Genomic DNA, 23,825 nt, shown 5'->3' on the forward strand with positions numbered 1-23,825 from the left:
ATGTAAAATAGAAGATAATTTGCCTGAGGCTTTTGAACAAACATATTAGTGAGCAAGCAGGAAGCTGAGGGAAAAACGAATGAGGGGAGAAGGAAGGCAGTGCAGTGAAATCCAAACACTTTCTTCCACCATTTTGAGACCTGTTCTCTAGACTCTAGAAACTCATTATTTGGTCTGAGGGGACATTTTAATGAAACAAAGTCATGTATATATAAAGGAAAGGCTCAGATGCCTGGGCAGCATCTTGGGGGAAGAGGTCAGCATCTCCCCAAGGTGGTTGGTTGGGGGTGTGTGGGGAGGCAAGTGAAAAAGAGAAATTAGGAAACGTGCTCTCAGGCAAGGATGGGAGTGGGCAGGCAAATCCCTGTGAGGGCAACCGGGCATCCTCAGCCCCAGGAGGGCAGGATGCCATCTAGGTCATCGACCACCAGTGGGGAAGAATGTCCAGTGACAACTTCTGTGACCCAGACTGAGGGTGTTGCCTGGGTAAAAGCAAGTGGTCCAGATCACTGGCAGAAACTCCCTCCTGGCTCTGCTGCGTGAAGGGTCTCTGCACAGACCACTGGGACACAGCCCAGGAGGAGGCCCCCGCCTGGCCACAGCCACTGGTGCTGGGGAGGCTGCCCACTAGAGAGCCCCAGGCCTGGATGTGCTTCTCTTGGAAACCTGCATGGAGCTCAACTGGCAGGATTGGACCACATGGACACCAGACCACACCAGCTGGGCAGTGAATGGTGGGCAGAGCCAGCCCTGGGGACACATGAGGACAGCAGCTTTCAGAGCCAGCCTCAACATACAAGGGTCTAAAGCCTGGTGCACTTCAGGGCCCGTGCAGCCAACCCCCTACAGGCCGCGCTTGTGCCTGACCCTCTATGGCTGGAAGGTTTCAACCAGCTCAGCCAAACTAGAGGAGGATTCTACAAAGCAACTCCTGGCCCCACCCCACCCTTGAGCAGCTAAACCAGAGCTGACTTAAACTATGCTTCTTTCTTAATCACCTCAATGTGTTAAGCTCTTTCCTCAACCCTCCCCACCCACCCACCCCATAACACAAATCCAATTATGTTCTCAGTGCAGGAACTGTTTATTAAAGGGGTCCCCCCACCTGCTAGTAAATGATGTGCCCACAAAAAAAGGTCTATGTAATGGATGGTCAGTGCATTTTATTTAATCAGCACAGTACAAAAATAAATAAAAATAAGGGAAGGGGAATTAAATTACAGCCAAACTGAGTTTCATGACTTTGTCAGATTATAAACCACACATACTTACAAACACACTACACATACATACAAAATGAGACAAATATAAATTAATATTAACAATACCCACAGTTTGGTCAAAGAAGAGCTACAGATGAAATTGCACTAAAAAAACAACATACGTCGCACATGTGTAATTAGCAGTTTCAAATATACAGCTATGAATAATTCCAAGTGAAAAAAAATGGCACATTTTCTTTTCATTCCAAGTTTAACAACTGCTGGAACAAAACTAAATTCTAATATCTGCATGGAAAGAATATATCAACCCTTCAGGTTTACAAGAAAAAGAGGAAAAACCAAATCTGGAACTATTATTCCTGTGACTTGTTCTGTGCATGGGTGTAATTTTCACAGCCATCTGTTCTAAGATTATTTTTCTTAAGACACAAAATGCTCCTGGATTGCATGCACAATATCACTGCAAAAGCAACAATTAAAGAATAAAGAAGGTATTTTTATTGGTTAGTTTTTTCTTTTTTTTTTTCTTTTTTATTGTTGTTCTAAAAGTAGTCTTCATAGCAGCATGTCGAATGGGTTCATTGCTTGCACACTCAAGTATCAGTTGTTCCTTTACACAATACTGATGACCAGTGCAAGGGGAGAGAGGAGAACACGACAGGCTTCACATTGCTGGAACTAGAGAGTTGTTTTCTTTAATCCCCAACCACTCCTGAAATTTACACCTCCTCCAAAAACTAAAAAAATACAGAGAAAGAGAAGAAAACAGACACAAAATGGAATCCTGCGGAGGCAACTTAACCACACAGTCTGAGGCCAGGGTCAGCCAGCTGAAGGTGACACTAGAAGCATGCCTCCCCCCACCTCCCTTTTCCATGCCCCCAAGGGCCTCCCACCTCAGGTCACACGTGGCAGCAGGATCTGAACAGACAGGTGGTGTGAAAACTCAAGCAGAGAAGGGTCTCTGCAGTTAAATCTGTGCAGCAGCCGCAGATTCCTTCCAGGTCTGGACCCAGATTATTTTACAGTCCCGGGAATGGCTCAGCATAGGCCTCGCGGCGAAGCTGGGGCAGACGCTCTTGGGCCCAGGCAGGCCTCTTCCCCTCTCTGGTAACAAGCTCAGTTCTTGCTCCAGACCTCATAAGCCGGGACCTCAATTTCACATCTTGCTCTTCCTTTTTTACATGAGTTTCAGTAGTGCTTGTGTTGAAATTGGCAGCCTAGAACCTAGAACCTAAACACTCTTACCAGCCACACCCCACCCGGGGGATTGGGACTGCAAGAGAATTCTCTGTAGCATCTTCACCCTGGTCTTTGTTCCCCGAAGCCAGAGTGATAGGCCAGGGAGGAATATTTGGTCCCTTCTCTCAGTCCTCCCCCAAGTCCCAGGCCAACCAATCTGGGAGAATTAGAAAGAAAATCTGTAAAATAACATCATGTGTTTTTGCAGCCACTAGGGTAAGGTGGAAAACAAATCAAGCAGCTGCAAATGACCAGCTAGACAATCAGCAGGCTTCAGAAGCCATCAGGAGTCACACTCCCATCTTGTAACTGTCTCCAAAGGGCAGAAGTCTCACTGGGCAGGCAAGGCTTCATCTTCAGAGAAATCTGAACTGTTTGGAAACAGCTTTCAATGAACAGGGGTCGGGTAGGGGCATGTCACTGCCACATCACCCCAATCCCTGACATTACCTCCCACCCCCAGTTCTGCAGGAACACTGCCATGTGTACCGCAGGTGGCCTCACCCTCAGGTGGGCATTGGCTGGGTCTCAGGCATGGCACCCCCACCTGCCCAGAAGGCAGGCTGTTGCTAATGGGCACCTACAGCTGTCCTGGCATTCTCCACAGAATGACTAAGCTGCTTTATTCCAATGAATAATTTACCCAGGAAAGGAGCTGTCTCCAACTTCACCCCACCCCTTTAAGCTGGGACCCAGTCAAACCAGCTCATTGGCCAACACTACCAACAGCCCTGGGAGCAGTGGACAACTGGGGCAGAGGGGCAGTTTCCATTTCTCCACTAAAGTAAAGCCCTTCTCCCTAAAAAAAGGCAAAAGAGCAAACCAGGGTTGTGCATGGTCAAACGCCAAACACAACTTTTGCACCCCACTGGCCGCCTCCTCAGTGGAAGGTGCTGCTCCAGGACAGCAGAGACCTTGCCTCACAATCCCACCATGGCTCAGTCAGGCCAGCCAGCTCCAGGAGCCTCTGGGAGAGAGAACAACCCAAAACAGGAGCCAGGAGAGGGCCTCCAATGGAAAACCCCATTCCTCCCTGGGCCAACTGGCCTGAGGCCCCTCTCCAGCTGACATCCAGGGAGCAGCAAGCAGCCTCGCCCACCCTGAATCCAGCAAGGGCCCAGGCAGCAGAAGCAGGCCAATCCTTTGATTTCCCCAAAGTAAGAGGTCAGTGGCCTCAGTGGCTCTGAACACATCTTCTGAGTTTTACACAAGTTCACAAGGCCAAGAGTGCCCAGAGTTCTTGTCAGGGCTGAAAAAAAAACTCCAAGGAGAGAAAGTGGGAAGGAGGAGGCCCTTGGTGGCTTTGCTAGACACTTACTGTACACAAAACTTTGATTTAATAATAATTTTTAAAAAATTAATTGAATCCTTGAGCCATGAAAGGCTTCCAGGCTCACCGATCTAGCCCCAGGAGGAGCCGCTTCTTGTCCTCCTGGCCACTCTCATTCTTCAGGTCGGAGAACACCTGTGTGAAGTAGTGCGGGTCGGCGTTGATCTGCAGCATCTTGGAGCTCATGAGGTTGATGACCGAGAGGCACCGGTCCCAAAAGGCCTCCTTGCAGCTCTCCACCAAGAAGGGCTTGAGTGGGTAGGAGATTTCATTGCCCATGTAGGAGTAGGAGAGGTACAGGCAGGTCAGCAGGACAGCCTGGAGCTCGTGGTCTGAGCCCACCTCGGAGGAGATAACATCCCTGCAGAGCATGTAGAGGAAGACCACGTTGGCCGGCGTGATGAAGCCCTGGTCCTGCCAGCCCTGCAGAAGCAGCGAGCGGTCCACACTGCGCAGCCAGAGCACAGGGTCCGTGGGGGACAGGTGCTTGAGGCGGTAGCACCGGCGGCAGAGAAACTCACCCAGGCAGCGCAGCAGCTCGCTGGTGGACGCCTGGACGATGACCCGTTTGGGTGTCCCTGCGGAGGTGACAGCAGGATGCGGAGCCTTCTTGACAGAGGAGGAAACCCCGGTTTGGGAGCCCGAGAGCTGGCTGGTAGGGGCTGCAGGCGGCTGGGCCGGTGGGGGCTGGGCGAAGGTGGACAGGTTGGCGCACGACAGCGACTTCTTCAGGTTTTCATTGTTGAGGTGCGTAATGTTGTTCTGGTAGCTGCTGTTGGGTTGCACCTTTTTCGAGTTCTTCTTCTTGGCCGAAACGGCCACGATCCTCTTCCACGGCAGCACGGAGATGATGGAGTGCCGCTTCAGGTTCTTGTCCTTGGCGTTCTTGCTGTTCTGCACGGCCGTGTAGTGGCCCACTGTGGCCGCGCCATCCTCAAAAAGCGTGGCCTTCCGGTAGCTGGGGGACAGGGACAGCACCGTGCCCATGGTGCCGTTGCGCGCCGGGCGGAGCCCCGCGCCCCTGCGCGCCCAGCCTGCCCGCGGGAGGGTGGAAGCGGCTCAGTGAGCCCGCAGCGGCCCCGGGGAGGAGACGGAGGCGCTCCCGGGAAAGCGGGGGCTGCCCTTCGGATCTGCGTGGAAAACAAGATGGTTCTCAGCACCAGGCGGAGCTCCGCGGCCGCGCTCATCAGCCCTCTCGCCTCGACGGCCCCCAAAGACCTAGCCCCCAAATCCGAGCTAATGTCTGCCCGGTTTCCGCGCCGCAGCCCCGCCGCCCTCTACTGCAGCAACTGCCCCCCTTGCCGCTGCGGCCCGGCTGCGCAGCCGGGAGGGGCCCAGGCGCCGGCAGAGACTGCTGGGGAGCCCCGTCTAGAGACCCCGCGCGACCCCGTCCGGCCCTGAGCCGCCGGAGGCATTGGGCGGCCGCGAAGCGCAGGCTTACCCGGCAGGCGGCGGCTCCTGCGCTCCGCGCCCTCCGCAATGCGCGCCGCGGCTCGGCCGCCGCGGTCACAGCGCACAGCGGCGCTCGGCGGGGCTCGCGCTGGGCTGCGGCGGCGGCTCCGGAGCTTCTGTCCAAGGTTCTGCAAGCGCAACGGCCCCGCCCCCCGCTCGGCCGCCTTCGCCGCCGCGGCGCTCGCGCTCCCGCTCCGGCCTCCGGCGCGCACCTCAGCGGCTTCCCTCTCGAGGCCGCGCGCCCGGACCTGGTCTCGCCGGGTAGCCGTTGCCGCCGCCGTCCTCAACCCGAGCCGCGCACGGTGAGGGTAGGGACGCGGACGCGAGCAGGAGACGCCCCTACTCGACCCGCTCCTCCTAGGGCCCGGGCCAGGCGGCGGCGGCGGCGGCGGCGGGTACACGCGGCGCGGCCCCGCCCCCGCCCCTCGGGTGCCGCCCCCTCCCGCACAGCTAGGCGCCCGCCCAGCGCCACCGCTGTGCCAGCAGCAGTCGGGCCTTGGGAAAGACCCAGGCAGCCTGCGAACGGCGGTTCCGACCGGAGGGCAGAGCCAGAGGTGGGGCGGGGCGGGGCCGCGCCGAAGACCGACCCCGCCCAGCCACGTGCTGCCTTTGTTCCCTCCGCGGTGCCGGCGGCTGCGGGCCGCGGGGGCGGTCTCGGCCTAGTCCCCACCATGGCAACACAGGGGCGGCTCACGCTGAGCCTGCCTCCGGGGCCGCGCGATAAGCCATCCACAGAGATCAGAGCCCCGAGCGCGCCCTCATCCCAAATAACACCTCCTCCCCCGGGAAAGAAGGTAGGCAGCGAGGAAGGCCCCGAGAGGAGAGAGAGGCGAAGCCTTTCCTGAGGCTGCCTGAGTGTAACGCGTCCCGAGTGGATGGTCTCACTGGAACCTTCTTTCCCCCATCCCAGATAAATGTCCGCGGCCAGGGTGGGTCTCAGAAAGCAGCTCTAAACAGCAGCTGGCTTTCCCACACAAAACATGGTACAGGGCCAAAGGGTCCTAGCTCGAGGCAGGTGCCCCAGGGATGGGTCAATCCAGAGCCCACCTCAGATGTGAGCCTCGTAAATTATACATGGTAAACAGTTATAATTTGAAGATGTAGTGCTAGCAAAGATGCAAAACAGCTCTGTTCTAATACGAAATGTTCCTCTCACAAACAAAAATCCAGATCCTTCACAAAGATCATTCTTCATTTTTGGTCCTCAAGATTCTGATTCTATTTGACTGCAAACCCGGGAGTAGGGGGCTCAAATCAACATAATCCAAATGATCGTATTTGGACTTAGATATAAGCAAGTGGTAATCCAGAGAAAAGGCTTTTAGGGCTGGCAAACCTGGGTAACACCCAATCCTCTGATCCCCAAACCATTTAGACCCCAGCACACTAGACTTGCCAACCTGCACCAATTATGCCAGTTCTCCCAGTTGCCCCAAGCAGAACAAAAAAGGAATCTGGTATCACTAGAACAATCCTATCAACTCAGAAGGTGCTGTAATTTGCTGATGAACCACCCAGAGATTTCTGTCAATAGTGGCAGTTGAAAGCTTTAGGGACCCTAGGTGGCCATATAGTGCCTGAAGCTGAACTTAAAGGGCCTTTATAAAGTGCACTGCTCTGTACCCAGAGGCTGTTTCTTTCACAGCCCTTCAGAAACATCCACAACAGTTTATCATAACTTAGAAGATGAAGGCAGGCCCTTAGCTCTATGAGCCACCCCCTCCTTCTGAATGTTCCTTAGTGCACAATACCTGCCTGCTCTTCTCAAGTGGAGCTGTCTTCAATACTTTAATTCTCAGAGCCTCCAGGTCCCTGGACCAACTCCTCACTTCCTCTCTTATGCAAGGCTGAACCCCGGCTTCTTCTGCCCAGCTCCTAAATGGGCTTTGTTTACTCAGCCTTTTCTGTCTCTAAGCCCCCTTCAGATTCTGGTGTTGAGCAAAGGTTAAATGCTTCCCATTTCCCAAAATTTCCAGATTCTAAGCCTGTGATCCATCACTTACAAAAATCTGGGCCCACTCTTACCTATACCTGCAAATTTCAACTCAAGCTGTCCTAATTCTAATACTGGTGGGAAACAGTACCAACCTTTCTCCTCACCCCACCCCAAGATTCCCAAACCAAGGAAAGGTGCATATGAATGGGCCTTTTTCAGCCTGGCTACATACTGGTGTCCTCTCCTACCTTTGTCCAGACAGCTCTTCCCTATCACCTTCAGAAAGAACCCCAACTTCCTTATGTATGTCAAATGCAGATTACATGTTTGTAACAGAGTGAATGGTATGGTGGTACTAGCACATTTGCTGCTGTGACTAAGGGAAGGGGCTGCTGGGAATCCCTACCCACCATGCCATGCTGGCTACACCTATTTCAAGGCACCACTGCCCTCCTGACTCCTTCCAGCTCCAAATGGGAAGCAAGGCAGAGCAAAATATAATCTGCCAGAAATGGTAGAATCAAGGACTCTGAAGGTAGGCTCAGCTGAATGATACAGAGCTGTTTTTTCCTAGTCATCTTCATCAGAGAACTGTGGAGAAGATCTCCAAGTACTACCCCCATTCATCAGGCTATACTTACTTTATTGCCCATCACTAGCTACCTGAAGGCTAGCCTATTCATTCTCTTCCCTGCTGGGCTGGAGTGGCCCAACATTGCAGGACAACCCCCTCCTCTGCATGCTCCACTTCCCATACCTCCCCACCCCCAAGGAAGGGAGGCCAAGCCCTGGCCAGCTACCCCTTCCAGAAAGGGTTCCAAATACAGTACGGCTGAGCTCTTGAAGAAATCATGCTTTGTTCTTTCAGGGATCACAGAGCAGCATCTAGTGGCCCTTCTGGGCAGCACAGACTGTTTAACTCTAATACACAACCAGGCACCACAGAAAAACACCTCAGCCTCTGCTCCCAACACCAGGAGCATCTCACCAACACACCAAAAAGCCCTGACACCAAGAAGGCTGGTACCAGAAAGGTCCTGAGGTTAGAGAGCCCAGAATCAGTCCAGCCCAAGGGCCTCAGCAGCATCTTAGACTCAGCTTATTTGAGGTTTGGCAGGGGAAGCAGTGGCACAACTGCTGGGGATGTCTAGAGCAGCGCTGTCCAATAAAAATATAACATGAGCCACAAACAGCAAGCCACATATGTAATATCTTCTAGTTGTCATATTAAAAAAATTAAACGAAACAGATTAATTTAATAACATTTTATTGAACCCAATATATGCAAAATAATTCAACACATTAAAAAGTTAAGATATTTTATATTCTTTTTTTTCATATTAAGTCTTCAAAATCTGGTTCATATTTACACCTACAGCGCATCACAATTTAAACTAAGCCTTTAAAAGGGCTCAATAGCCACATGTGGCTAGTGGCTATATATTGGACAGCACAAATCTAGAGGAAGTCATTAAACTAAGACCCACAGAGGGAACAGAGAAAAGGGGTGCCTTTGGCTTGGGAAATCCTCTCTCCTTTTTTCTAGCTCAGGATCTCTGGAATATGTTTTAAAGTCCTTAGAAACAAAATACTTTCTGCAAAAGAAATTGCATACAGAGACACAATACTGAAAACAAATAATAGAACTGCTCACACTGGAGTGGAGTCCAGGGACTGTAGCTTACCCACCCTTATTAACCTAATCTCAGAGACCCTCAGAAGAACTATTCCCAGAATCTGAAGGGTAGTTTTCGAATCTGAAGGGTAGTATGAAAACTACCACTTTGGTTACCAAAAGGAAACTAAACCACAACTGAATGTCAATATTCTCCAAGCACCTGCACTTTCATTACCTCATATGGTTCTCACATCACAATTTCCTACAAAGAAAGCATCATTCTCATGTATAGATGAGGAAACAGGCTCAAAGGTTATTAAAGCCCAAATCCCACATTTCCTCACTGGATCATGTTACCTTGGAAAAAAAGAAACATGCCTGGAGACCATCTGAGATTTTAGGTCTCACAGACTGACTTTCTTGCACAAAGTTCTCCACTTAATCCCAGATTTGACTAAAAGTCTCATGAGATGAATGAGATAGAACTTAGGCCAGGGCTAGGCTATTGCTGGGCCACAGAGCTGTCTGAACTTGCTCAGAAGCCCTTCTGCACTCAAGAAAGGACACCTTTTGAAAAAAAAATTATTTTTATTGGAACTCATCTGAACATCAGATATACCTGGTGTTGGTTAGCAAGAACCGTTTGTACATTTGATATTGATGGTGCCAAAACAAAAACAGTGACTGGACATGATGTTGAGAACAAAAACCTGATTTTGGAGAGGAAAATAAAAGCCAGTCAGATTCAATAAGGATGCAAAACCTTGTACAACAAAATTGTTTTACAAAATATAAATTTAAGAAAACCTGAAAGGATAATCTGAGAAAAGGAAAGAAAGAGAAAAGGAGGCCAGCAGGAAGGTGGCAAGAGGAAGGGGAGTGGAAAAAAAAAGAGAAGAAAAAGAGATGAGCGGAAGAAGAAAATATAGTTGAGCACAATAAAGGTGCAGAAGCTTACCTGCCCAAATGGCATTAAAGCCTTGCTATGTAATTTCATCATACAACAAGGCATGCTGTTATACAGTGCTCTACCTCCCATCTGTTGGATTTCAAGAGGTAAATAAAGAAGCTCCCTGGGAGGGGGACATGAGGTTGTTTGAAATCCAAGAAAAAAAACAAAAAACAACCCACACCCCACAGTCTCATTTCCGATGTTCACTGTTTAAAAAAAGGAATAAATCCATCTGTCAGCAGGAGAGGAGTGGGACAAGGAGAAAAGCTGATGAATTTCAAACAGCCTGCTCCTGGGCAGGGAGGGGGAACACATGTGGTGGTCTCCTGGTTGAGAGAAGGGAAAGAGAAGGGAGAGAAGAGCAGAGGAGAGGGGCAATTAAAACACTGGTGTCTAATCTAGATTACTGGGTAAAAAGAAAAGCCACATGCACAGTAGGCCCCTGGGGGCGGAGGGCCCACACTGCTCCCTGTGTGGCCATGGGTGAACACTAGCTCCTGGCCTCGTCTCCATTCCTTCACAGGTCAGAGTGGAGCCATGCAGGTGCTGCTGCTGCTGCTGCTGCTGCTGCTGTGGCGGCTGCGGCGATGGCGAGACTTTCTGGCCAGTCTGCTGGAGCCAATGTCATAGGGAGGGGCAGGTGGACAGGCCATATGACGGGGAAAGAACACCGAAACGCCTCATTTCAAATAAAAAAGATAATAGCAGTCTATACACAGTTGTTTGTTTTGGTTCAGTACAAACAGAATAAAAAGTCATTGCTTTTGATGGTCAGCAAATACCCAATTCTGAAGAAGAGGAGAGGTGACGCCCAGCAGGTGGATTAGTACCCCAGTGGTTGGGGGGGGTACCTGACTTGGTGACCCTCTCCCAGGAGGCAGAGAGCACAGCTTTAGGTAGTGTAAGCCTTTTTCCTTTTATTTAGAATAACCTTTTTTTTTTTTTTTTATCCTTTTTCTTTTCTTTTTTTAAGCAATTTCCCCACTCCCAAGTTGGGCCAGTAAAGATTACATGAAAACTGGCACACCTATCGGCTGGAATACAGATGCACCAAATGAGGATTTAAAAACTTTCCGAGCGAAAAGTAGAACAGAAAGAAAAAAAATCTCCTAGCATTTTCCCCAAAGGTTTCACTCTCCCGCCACACACACTCTCCAAAGGACCGCTACAGATCCAACTCTGCAAAAGAAGACAGAGCAGTGTCAATCGAGGAAGCTGTGAGGACATAATGAGGAGGCTTTCAGTCTCGACAGGCAGAAGACAGCGCTGCCCTGGCCTTAGGCCCTGGAGCCAGCACTCACCTATGTCAACTTCTTGGCTTTGTTGTAGAGGGAATCCACTACTTTACTCATGTTCTGAATTGTTTCCAGAGCGGCTTCATAGGTTTTATCTACTGGGGGTTCATCAAAAATAATCAGGACACCCTCCCCCTGGTCCAAGATCCCTGCAAAAAACAAAAGGGCATCCCAGGTAAAGAAAGTATTAGATGCCAAAGCATTTGTGAAGCTTTAGGGAAAGAGAACTCCTCTCCCTGTTTCATTTACTTGTATTTATTATATACTCTCCTCACAGGGCTGAAAGGAGCAAGGATACCAGGGAACCACCAGGAGAAGTTAACAGAACATGTACTCAAAAGATAAACAAATGCATGATACTTCTTCAACCATCACATCACCCCCACCTGCCCCCTCGCCTATATAACTGTCACTCACCATGAAATTTCTTGTCAAGAATCATCTGTGATAATTTCCTTTCCACGTCGGCCTAAAATCAAAGTCCATGATTAAAGGGCAAGTATCTAGTAGTCAGAGATCACACTGCTATGAGGACCTTGTAAAAAGGGTCTTAGGGTAAAAAGATTAAAAATAAAACAGCAAAAATGTAACTCCAGCTCTGAGTCCAAGCTCCACATTCCCCACTGATGTTTCCAATAAGGCCCACCAGATGCAAATGCCAGCCCCCACATGACACCCTTTCCCCTTCCTTATCCCCAAGACGGTCTCAGGACTCCTTACCTTAGAGAGTTTGATGAGGCTAGATATATGTTCAATCTAAAAGGAAAGGCAAAGAGACACCAATACTGAAAGTTTTACTTCTGTCTCTAATACAGGGCATAAGAGAGTGGGGAGGGATGACAACTGTTCTTTCTCTCAAAATCTAGCTCTATATTGTCTCTATGGGGCCAGATTCTCCTTGGCCATACTTAGGATTCTTACAATCTGCCCATCAACCTGTCGTTCATCACCACATACAAAAAACCATACTCTTGTCCCACATTTACCCAATATAGAAAAAGTTTACCACATGAGCAGTGATTACAAAAGCAAGGAGGAGATAATGCTCAGAACACAATATGGGGGAAATCTCACAAGATGTTATTCCAAAGCATTCTTTCTCCAGTTCTTGCCCATTAGGCACACCCTTATAAGTAAGTTCTTATTTTGGACAGTTGTGGGAAGGGAGGAGGCTACAGTGAGAATGCCTAACCAGAATCTCCTCTCCTGCCAGAGAAGGGCTATGGGTTCTTACCTGTACTCGGGAAAAAGGCTCAATGACTCGGATCAGATTCTGTTCCAGTAAATTATCGTATAACTTGGCCAAGTGTGTGCTGATGATTGGGTCGTCCCGGAGTTCTGCCCGGTAATCTGTGAGGGCCTGCCAAAAGAGATGGTTGTAGAGAGTGGTATAAGAAGCACTCTAAAGTCATGCTACTCCTGGCTTCTAAATAGACAACTGACTCCCCTAACTACATAGTTGACTGAAGTACTGGGGGTTTTGGGAAGATGAAATAAAGCCCATGACAAATGGCAGAAGAAAAGGAACACCAAGAATTACCCTAGGTACCATCTCTTCTCCCAAAAGCCTAACTTCAACAGCTCAAACTGTGTAAGTACCAAAAGCAGCTCAGCTTGCAAGCCATATTAATTAACTATACAACCATTTCTCAACATGTATTCCACAGAATAAACAGGGTCTCTATGAGAAAAAAAAAAATCTGTGGTTAAATAATGAAAAATGCTGAATTCCACAGTTCTTGAGTTTTACAAGAGCATCAGCATAGTATGATTCTGCAGTTACCTGAGAAAAAACACCTTTCTAATTCTGTTAAGCCCTAATGTTTCCCAAATACATGACCACACGGCACTTTGTCCAAGCAATCTCCATTAACAGAAGAGTTCTATGAAACATACTTTGAGATAGAATGACAATTCATATATGTCGATTATTTACCTTTAGTAATAGTCTCAATATCCCAGCCTTATGTCTGCTAAGCTAAAAGGTATAAAGGGAAGCATGCAAATTATGCCAAGTAAAGGCGAACAAGTACTGGCAAGAAACCTCAGGAAGAAGATGAATATTGGGGACAGTGAGAGCCACATGGTCTAGTTTCTGTCCATACTAAATTTTTCCTCTGGATCTAGGCTTTCTTTTTATTTAATTAGTTATTAGACTGTGAGGAGAAAGGTTCTTGAAGGAATATACAAGTCTCACTCTAATGCTGAGACAAATTTTTCTACCTTTGCAAAACTTCCCAAGTCCAAGAAGGGTTACAACATCATCCTGAGAAAGTTTCTTTCTGCCCATATGTACACAGAAAGACTTCACAGAGATGAAGCAGTTCAGAGCTGAAAGAACATCTAAGAGTGTGTGTCCTGAAGAACAAACCCTGACCCGTATTGTATGATTTTGGACATCCTCTCTGAATCCCAGTTCCCTCAACTGTAAAATGCAGATAATAGGTTTGTTGTGGGGAAAGAAAAAAAAGGATGACAACTTTTTTAAAACTGAAAAGGACTAATATATATAATACTATAAGTTACTAATATATAAATACACACACAATGAGTTATTACAACGGAAAACATCAGTTTCCTTGTAGTAAAAGTCCTTATATTCCTGCCTATGTAAGATACAGCCCTTGGACGTGGGAGATGACTCCCAAGAATGAGCCTGGCCCTGGCACCATGGGATCAACAATGCCATTCTGACAAAAAGGGGGAAAAGAAGTATAACAAATAAGGTATCAGTGGCTGAGAGAGTTTAAACAGAGTCGAGAAGCTACTCTAGTTGTCACTCTTATGGAAGGTTCAGTTTGACACTGCTACTATCAAAACTTGCCAACCCCCAACCAAAACCATTCCTGCTAATTCTAAAGAACACCTAGGGCATTATATAATATTCTACAGAGGTTACATGCACTAGGGTAACTTTCCAGAAACCAAAACCTCCCAGATAGGTCCCTGGACCAGATAAGTCATGAAATGCAAAAGGGCCAGCCTTTCCAGAACATCAACTAATTCAATCTCCCTAGCCCATATTATCGACAGCCTCTTCCAACAAGAAAAAGTTACAATGGGCAAAGCCCAAATACCCCTAAAGAGTGGAGAAAGATCAAAGGTGATGGTGGAGTTATACAAAGGTCAGTTTAACAAAGGAATATGAGTGCTGAATCATACTGTTATTTCTTTTAGTCTCCAGCACCTTAGAGCAGGAATAAATAAAAACCTAAATTGTAGAACTATAACCCATACCAAACTCTGAAATCTGTTCTAAAACTAATTGTTGCAAAGCTTTTTGTATGTTACTTTTCATTTAAAAAAAGAGAAGGAAGAGTATAACACAGAAGACAGGATTTAACAAATGAGTATGTATGCTGAATAATGATATTGATATTTCTTTTGGTCTCCAGTGTCTTGGAGCAGCTAGAAGAAAAAACAAAAAATCATGACACTGTAACCCATAACAATCTTTAAAACCTGTTCTATAATTACTTGTTAAAATGTACTTGGAAATTTATTGCTTTTTTATATGTATTTCACAATTAAAAAAAAAAACACTGAAAAACAAAAAAGGTATAGCCATTGGAGAAAATCAGGTGATGGGTGCATGGAATCATTCTGTACTATCTTTGCAACTTCTATGGAACTTATTTCAAAACAGAAAGGTTTTTTTTAAGTGCTTAAATGCTCACCAATACAGAAACATATTCCAACCCCTCTCCTCCCCTGTTGCTACCAATCCTGTACCATGCTCACCTTTTCAAAATCTGCCAGTGATCTGTTCTTGCTAGCCTGAGCCACACATTTTAATGCTTCTGTCTGAAAATAAAAAGAAAAATAGTTAAAGTGATCTACATACTCATATTCCACCAAACAACACTCATAAGCAGGAGGTTACATCCATAATACTTCTGGTTCAAGAACCTGATCCCCCACTGGTCTCCTTCAGAGGCCTGGGAAGAAAAGCCAGAAGACTATTTCTTTGTGCCAATCAATTTCCCTGTAAAATCTGAAAGGACTTTAAAAATACTAGGAAAAAGAAGGTTTTCCAAAAAATAGACCATGATACCACATTATTCTAAGATAACAAATGAAAAGTGACCATAGAACTGTGATTTCCTTCCCCTCCTCCAGGACTCCTTATCTCCAAACCCACACTACTTCCCATCCTTAGATCTGATTTTACCTGTGCTTTATCAAGATTCATTCTGCTAGGCCTGGCACAAGGCATTCAATAAGGTCTACTTTCACTAGGACTGAAACATCAAAATTCTACATATTAGACTGAATGTTAAAACTCCACAAAGTGATGAAGATACAATCAATAGTTGATGGTAACTTCTAACTTATAAAAGGCCCAAGCTACCAAGTCTCCAGTCAGCATAAAATCTATGGCACTCATGTTCCTCGGAATTCAGCCTGACTCTTACTTGAATACTGTCATCAAGGCACAAAGGACCAGAAGGAATTCCTCTTATATCAGCTATATACTGATATGTGTCTTGTCCAGCACACTATATGGTGTTAAGACTAATCACTGGTGTAGTTTATCTCCAGCATTTGTCCTATAGACAGATCAAATGTCATAAGAAAAGCCTGGAACTTAGAGATACATGGGATCATTCTGTACTATCTTGCAACTTCTATGGAACCCAGGTTCAAAGTCTGGCTCCATTATTTAATAGTTACCTGATGTTGACCTGGACTCCTGATGTCTCTGAGTTGTCTCCTCAACTCTTTTGTAGTGAGTCTTTTATTGTAGTAATAGCCAGTATTTTTATGGCCAAAACTAAAAGCTGATATGAAACTGTTTTGCTGATGAAAAGCCAATTAAAGCCACTTGTAGATGAGGAGGAAAATCATCTTTTACAGCCATTCTTTCATGGAATGAAATAGCCAATCTGTAAGATTACTTTTTACTTTACTAGTAATAATAAAGCAAAATACAAAGAGGTGATGGTCCAGACATTTGAGATATTATCTTTACACAGGTCACATCTCTTCACTCTCAAAAGTCACACTCACACCTATTCAGTCATCGAGGGACCACAAAAAGGGTCATTGAACATCAAGGGACTCTTTTTGTACCATACCCAAAACTCAAGGCATGCACAGAAAGGTAACGATAAAGAAGCACTCCAGTAGGTCATTCAAAGCTAGTTTCTGCACAAAGCAATCTGACCGACCTCACTAAAGCACTTGTTCACTAGACCTTACCAGCTACTGACCCTTGAAGAACCCAAGATTTCATATTCTGCACACAGTAAATTCTCAAGTCAGACACATGGTAGATACATTTTCTGATCAAAGCTAAATGCAACCTTATTCAGCCATAAAAAGCAATGAAGCCATTGATTGCACATGTTGAATGGACTGTATAGTGTGTGAATAAAACTGCTTAAAAAAAAAAGCAATAAAGTTGATATATGTTACAACTTGGATGAACTTCGAACTCATTATGTGGAGTAAAATAAGCCAGACAGAAAAGGACAAAATGATTTCACTTATATGAAATATTTAGAAGAGGCAAATTCACAGACAGAAAGTAGATTAACATTACCAGAGGTTGGGGCTGGGGAAAGAGGGAAATAGGAAATTATTGCTTAATGGGTAAAGGGTTTCTGTTTGGGGTGATGAAAGCTTTTGTAATAGATAGTGGTGATGATAGTACAACATTGTAAATGCAATGCATACTACCAAGTTGCACAATTAAAATTAAAAATAATTTTATTAAAATAAAATAAAATTATTATTAAAAATAATTTTAAGGGGAAATCTTCTGTTAAATATGTTATCACAATAAAAATTAAATAAAAAAGAAACGCTAAATGCAATCTAACTCACTGTAAATGCCACAGTTCAGTTCTATAACTCCCTAAAACCACCTGATAGATCTAAGGCATGTCCATAAGAACATCAAACACTGACTTTCCAGGCCAAGAATTTAATAATATAGGAAGCACACTTAATGGGCTTAAAGGGAGGAAGGGCAGTGGGGGGAAGGAAAGAGTACAGTGGAGACCTGAACAGTACTGGTCACATCAAGGTCTCACCAACATCACGACTCTGACAACACAATGGTCTCAAGAATGAGTAGAAATCAGAACTGCAGCCAAGGTATTCCCTACCTGCCTGCCCGCATAGCGAAGTGCAAGTTTCCCGCTCACCAAAGCCTGGACATCTTCTGGACTAGAAAAAAAGACATACTTGGTCAAATGCTCCAGGATGATATACTTCTAAGTACAGGTCGTAGGTGAATTTCTTCTTCCCAAAATTCCACTGGAAAAGAATCTACCCAATATAATCAGCTCCAACCCCTAATCCCATATGCCTATCACACTGTACAGGCTAGGCTTTCTTCATTCTGGGTCAAAGCTCAGCACTGAAGAATAAAAAATTCCAACAGTAAAGAGAAAGCTGCACTGAACCTACCAAAATAAATATACCCAATAGGCAGAATGCTAAGTATAAGACTGATCTTAGTATAATAGATCTTATTAAAACATAATTCCCATGTAATCCAAAGGTCCAAAGACAATCCTAGTCGATGCCTCATTTATTCCAAAAAGTATTTGGATAATTCTGCAAAAATCTTTATAAAAGGATCTAACTGTTATACTTTCTCTTGTCCACTTTATCAAACTTCTACTTAACCTTACCCTCCCCATTCTCGGTAGACCCAGTGACTGGCAATAGTCTACATGTTAGCTATTTCCGGACTCTCTGTCCTACAGTCAGCACAAACTATTTAGACAGAATATATTGAAGAAACTCTCCAAGAGCAGTTGTCTTTCCAATTCTGAAGACTAGCGAAAATGCTCTGGAACATCTTTGATCTATCCACTCTATCCCAACCAGTCTCAGAGGCTGCTGTTGTCACTGCCAAAATTGGCCAAAACCTCTACCCAAGCCATCCATCTCTGTCATGGCAGGAAGATTTAGTTGAAGGACTTGAGTTCTTATATCCCAGAATTAACATGCACCTACGTGTTGAGCATGATTTTGCACAGCAACATGTACTTCAGAGATGTGATGGCCTTGGGGCTATCGATGGAGTCATAACCCTCAAATGCCTCATAGAAATATGAGTACGCAGTTTTCCAGTCCTTCTCCTCTGCTGCATGGATAATACCTGGGCATTGAAAAGAAAGGAATAAGAACTACATAAAATAACAGAATCATAAAAGATCAGAGCTGGGAAGAGCCTCAGAAATCTAGTCCAAACCTAGAAATTTATAGTTGAGGACAGAAGAAAATAAACGATCTGCCCAAAGTCACGGCCAGCTAATGACAGAGTTGGGACTAGACTTAAGTCTTACCTCCCAGCTCCATGTTATACTGTCATGTTGCCAATATAAATTCCCAAAGAAGTTAGAGACAACTCCAAGGGGATCCTAAAAACATATAATGAAATATCTTGCTTCATGCTTCTAACCACAATTAAATCTGCTAGCTTTTGGAGATACTGAAAAAAAAAAAGGCCACCTTCATCCCTTTAGGCTGTTACCTGTATGGGTCAGCGAGTTGACTCAAACATCCCTAAACTATCTGAATGACCTGTTTTAATAATATCAACAATTACTTTAAGATAGCTTTTCTAAGTTTGCCATTTTCATACATGAGAAGTTTCCCCAGAGGAAAAAAATGCAACCTCTTATATCTTCATTTCAGATGTTCGTCATTTATGAATGTATTTTTGCCTAGAGGCAATCAGGGCGCAGATTTCACATAAAGCCAAATCCACAAACTTAATTTTATATGGTTAAGCAGTGTTTCTTTAGGCTGATACACCATACTTCATCTAATAATCCTCTGTTGGGTTGCTCCCAATGATCTTAATTTTGATTAAACTTGCTTTTTCTTCCAACTTAGGCTATCACTAATTAAAAATTAGTTCTTCCCACCTTGGGAGGTATCTAAGCTCAAAGATACTACACTATTGTATATCAGTTCTAACTATGCCCCAGTCCCTTATAATTACAGACTTTGACCCCATCCATTTGTTTACCACAGTGCTTCCCAACATTTTTCACATCAAGGTACACAAGATAATATTTAATACACTGAAGAAAAAGGATGAAGCTGTTTACATGTGACTCCAAAGGATCAATGTTTCAGCATGCCATTAGCCCATCTGTAGCATACCTGTGTGCCTGGCATTCCAGCTGGGAATTTCTGACTTAAAAAACATTTATTGAGTGGTATGTGCTATCCTCCAGACATTTTACCCTACCAAAACAAGCCTCCCATTATCAGGCTAGAGGAATGAGATCCTTTTTCTATTACTGCTTATAACTATAGAGGGCTAGAGGAAACCTGCTGTTCCCTACAGCCAAGGAGAGCTCCCCTCAAGAATATCCAGTAAGCTATTAACTCTATTAAAGTAAATGAGACAAATTACCCCCCAGTTCAGAGCTAGGAGACAATAAGCTAGACCCAAAATAAATCCAGTAAAAAATAAAAAGAAAGAAAAATAAGGCCCAAGAACTGGCACAGAACTTCCCAAACAAATTACTAAACAGGTACCACATTAGGGCTACTAGCATCATGGCTGGCATATGAGGTTTGTTATTTTAAAAAAAGGACCATCACTCATCTAACACAAACATTAAGGAGGATCTGCCATGTGCCAAGTACCAAATAGCTAAAAATAAAGGAAATAAATATGAATGAGGCCCTACAACTAGAATCACCATCTTGCAGTAATTCCCCAAAATACTGATTACAAAGGTAAAGAGGTGAGGAAGGTTCTTTTAGGCCTTTTAGAAAACATGGAGTTGTTCCTTTGGCCACATACATGTGGCCACAGTTCAGAAAGGAAAGCCCCACGAATGTTACCATGGCAGAACTGGAAGAATCTGCAGTGTTACCCAGCATGCTGTTGGCATTGTTGTAAACAAACAAGAGTCTTACCAAGAGAATTAATGCATTTATTGAGCATATGAAGCACTACATGAACCAAGGCAGCTCCCTCATATGCATGAAGGAAAATGATCAGAAAAAGAAGGAAGCCAGACAGAAAGGTACCTGGGTTCAACTGATAAAATGCTAGCCTACTCCGCCCAAAGAAGCATACTGTGAGAACAAATAAAAAGAAGCCTGAGGTGCTGGAACCTATTCCCTATGAATACACAGCATAATAGGTATTAAAAAAAAAAAAGACATTTAATAATAATAAAGAACATGACAAAGGCTCCAGGGAGCTTACAGTCTTATGGCAAAATGGTTACCAAAACAGAAACATAAAGAAATTATTACCATAATATGTACAAAAGAATATACCTTTGGTAGGAAGTGAAAGCAAAGAAGGTGCAGAGAGAGTTTACAAAGGAAAGATCCAAGCTGGATCTGAAAGGATGATGAGTTTGCCAAGGGGACAAAGTGAGAAGGAAAATTCCAAGTAAAGGAGACAAAATATACAAATGGAAAGAAGCAGAAGATAGCATAGAAGATCTAGAGAACAGGAAATCACTTGGTGACTAGGACTGAAAACCAAAGATGAGGATGAAAGAGAAAGGTTGCCCCCCCTTTTTTTCCTTTTTTTTATAGCTGTATGGTAGGGGTCACATTTCATTCTTTTTTCCATGTGACTGTCTTGTTTTTGCAGCACCATTTGTTGAATTTTTGTTGTTGTTGCTGTTTTCGTTGCTGTTGTTTTGGGGAAATGCTTGGGCTGGGAATCAAACCCAGGTGTCCCCACATGGCAGGCAAGAATCCACCACTGAACTACCCTTGCACCCCCTGCACTTTCCTTTTGAATGCCATGTTAAAGTAAAATTTAGTCTGGGAACAATGGGGAACAATTGGAGAATTTTAAACAAGGTAGTTAAATGATCAGATCTGTTTCAGAAAAACGATTTTGGGGCTTGTTAAAAGGATGAATCAGGAAAAGTGACAAGGGACAATTTGACCAATGAAAGAATACTCTGGTGATCTAGCCCTTAATTATAGTAGTGAATGTAGAAATGGAAAACAAAGGGCAGATTTGGAAACAGACTCAACAGGATCTGATAAATAAATGGATATGTGCGGTAAAGGAGAAGAAGGTCAAACTATTTCAAAAACAATAGCTTCAGTAACTAAGCCAGTAACGATACCATTAACTAAAATAGGACAAAAAAGAACAGTTGGGGGAAGGGTTATAAATGCTGAGAATGAGATAACTATAGGATATTTAGGTATAAGTCTATTTAGCAAGAAATCTGGACCTGGAACTTCAGAGAGAAGAGAACTACTAATAATGTGGCAGCTAAAGCCACAGGAGGGTATGATTAGACAGGAAGTAAGGAAGGCCAGGAAAAGAAAAGATTTAAGAAAGTAGAACTGAGGAACATCCACATTTAAGAGGTAGTCAGAAGAGGAAACAACAAGTATAATCAATAACTAGTTCAAGAGGGAGGAAACAAGACCCAGTACTGTCAAAGAAGCCTAGGGTGTTCAACAGAGTCAAATTCCACCCCAAAATCAGAAATACAAGTAGTTATCGACTACTTCTCTCAAGGATTCAATAGAGACATCAATGTAAGGCTACTCCTTCAACATCTTCAAGAAGCTTGACAAAGAGAAAGACAGCATTCTTAAAAGGAGAAAGGGCTGTGGTTTTTCAGCTGAAACAATTCAAAGTCTAACAGGAAGGATCCAAGAGGAGAGAAAAAACTAAAAACTTAGAATGGAACAAAATGACAAGTGGAAAAATTAGTCTTATGTTTTGATACCAATTCAAGAGAAGAAAGAGAAATAGCAATGGTACATGTTAGGATGGCTTCTACTTCCTCTGAAAAGTAGAATGCAGTTCATCTCTTGTCCAGGAAGGAAAAAAAAGGACTTATTAGAGTAGGGGCTTAAAGAAAGCAAAAATATTTGATTAAAAGTAAGTATTGCAATAAGAGCTTTTCATTTAATCACCACCATAATTCTATGAAGAACAATTATCAACACCATTTTATAGATGAGGAAATTAAAGCTGAAGTTATAGTAAACAGCTATCACACAGCTAGTTTCCTAGAAACTTCAACCTAGGAAAGTCTGATTCTAGAGCTTCTGCTCTTGACATCTAAATTATACAACAGAATGACAAAGGGAACAAACTAGGGAAAACATAACTAAGCAGCACTAGAGTCCAAATGAAGCTGAAAAATCATACAACATCAAAAATGAAATACAAACATCAGGAAAAATATGTATACTACTGAATAACTTCACTTCACAGCTACAGACCCAGTGTATGGTTTCTACTAAAACAAAACTAATACCCTGAGGACTTCAATCGAATTAGGGGCTTATGAAATACTCTCATGCGACCTTGATGAATTCCCTCTTGGGCAAAGCCATGTCTATGATGTCTTATTCTGTTCACTGTTGAGAGGTGGAGCCACAGGCTCAGGCAACACCTTACTCTGGAGTGAAATTCTGCTGGGTCTTCCTTCAGGAAGAGAAAGCTACAAGAAGATAACCTGGGGATTACTGTCTTCGCATTGTGGTTCAAGCCAGATTTTTTTTTTGAGAAATAAAAAATACTGCAACAGAAAGCAAATCAGTGTTTGGGGCTAAGAGTCGAGGTAGGACTGACAGGAATGAGGAAACTTTTGGGGGTGATGGGAATATTTAAAACTGGATTGAGGTGATGATTACATAGCATTTAGCTGTAGAATTTAAGATCTGAACATTTTGTTTCATGTGCTGGCTTCTGTAAAAAAAAGTTTACCCCCACCCCACCACCACCACCACCAAAATAGCTTTAGTGTTCTACCAATTTCTTTGTATGGGATTTTACAACTTACAAAACTTATTTGATCCTCACAACACCCCCTGAGAGACAAATATAGTAGGTATTATATTTTACAGATGAAGAAACAAAGATCACAGAGGTAAAACCAAGGGCTTACACTGTGGTCTTCTGCCTTCAATTCCAGTGTTCCTTCAATAAGGATTACTCTAGTAAAAAAGCTGCTTAATACAAGAAAAGCATTCCACTTGCTAACCCACGGACTCCTGGCCCCAACATTCATGCACTCCATCAGAAAGCTAACCACCACATCTGCTGAAATTAGGGTGTCATTCTTCAGCCCTGAGGGGCCTTTTACAAAGGTCTCCAAGTGGCAAAAGACTTGGGTTAGCCCAGTCGTAGAGAAAGTGCTACTATCCTGCGTAAGCAACTAAGAAGTTAAGAAAGCTGTTTAAATCCAAGTGAAACCTCACTAGGGTCTCAACTCTAAAAACTAGATGGCCTAGCTAGGATAAGTAAAATAAAGGTAGGCTTCAAACCAATTCTCTGAGGACACATCAGAAGCTTGAGCCTAGTCAGTTGGTTTTATTCTCCAACACCAGCCCCATCTTCCTTCCATGGTGAAATAAGACAAGTGCTGAGAAAACATATCCTGTGAGTAGCTACAGGTATTAGTTACCTGACTGCATGTCCAAGGTGGCCTGCAATTTAGGGGGGCAGTAGATAGCATTTGCTGTGGTACGAGCAGAGGTTAAGGCAGCTCGTGCTTTCGGCAGGTTGCTCAGGGCATGGTATGTTTTGCTTTCTAAAAGCTGTACTTCCACCAGAAGGGCTTTGTCATCCATCTTTTTCAACTCCCGCAGCAACTGAGAACCTGGAGAAGAAAAAGATACACACCCCTATTAGCCTTACCTAGATTACCCCTATAATCTTATATTTTATAACATCTTATAAGATGTTAAGATTACCCCTATAATCTTAACATCTTAATAACATCTGACTCTCCCACCCTCATGAGAACACTCAGGATAAAGAAATGTGGCTGAATTAAAAAACAGGATACCTAT

General features: G+C 44.3%; 2 protein-coding genes and 1 long non-coding RNA gene across 3 annotated transcripts in view; 1 reads left to right on the forward strand and 2 right to left on the reverse strand.

Annotated features, from left to right (window-relative positions):
* Nucleotides 1-1,137: 1,137 nt before the first annotated feature.
* Nucleotides 1,138-5,068, reverse strand: CDK5R1 (cyclin dependent kinase 5 regulatory subunit 1). Its single transcript, XM_077165209.1, has one exon. It carries the CDS (start codon nt 4,780-4,782, stop codon nt 3,859-3,861), a length of 924 nt encoding a protein of 307 aa, XP_077021324.1. The 5' UTR covers nt 4,783-5,068; the 3' UTR covers nt 1,138-3,858.
* Nucleotides 5,069-5,853: 785 nt separating this feature from the next.
* Nucleotides 5,854-14,120, forward strand: LOC143687846 (uncharacterized). The gene is made up of 3 exons (XR_013177705.1): nt 5,854-6,041; nt 10,727-11,223; nt 11,326-14,120. It is a non-coding gene; the product is annotated as an uncharacterized LOC143687846 (long non-coding RNA).
* PSMD11 (proteasome 26S subunit, non-ATPase 11) overlaps nt 9,370-23,825 on the reverse strand; it is a 34,866-nt gene continuing 20,410 nt past the window's right edge. The window contains exons 6-14 of the mRNA XM_077165210.1: nt 23,438-23,632; nt 18,021-18,165; nt 17,162-17,222; nt 14,790-14,852; nt 12,283-12,408; nt 11,769-11,804; nt 11,466-11,517; nt 11,055-11,197; nt 9,370-10,932 (exon numbers count right to left, since the gene is read on the reverse strand). Of these exons, the coding sequence (XP_077021325.1) occupies nt 11,055-11,197; nt 11,466-11,517; nt 11,769-11,804; nt 12,283-12,408; nt 14,790-14,852; nt 17,162-17,222; nt 18,021-18,165; nt 23,438-23,632 (821 nt within the window). The 3' untranslated portion in view covers nt 9,370-10,932. The remainder of the gene's footprint in view (nt 10,933-11,054; nt 11,198-11,465; nt 11,518-11,768; nt 11,805-12,282; nt 12,409-14,789; nt 14,853-17,161; nt 17,223-18,020; nt 18,166-23,437; nt 23,633-23,825) is intronic.

The sequence above is a fragment of the Tamandua tetradactyla genome, chromosome 6, assembly GCF_023851605.1.
Source record: "Tamandua tetradactyla isolate mTamTet1 chromosome 6, mTamTet1.pri, whole genome shotgun sequence".
NCBI classification, from domain to species: domain Eukaryota; kingdom Metazoa; phylum Chordata; class Mammalia; order Pilosa; family Myrmecophagidae; genus Tamandua; species Tamandua tetradactyla.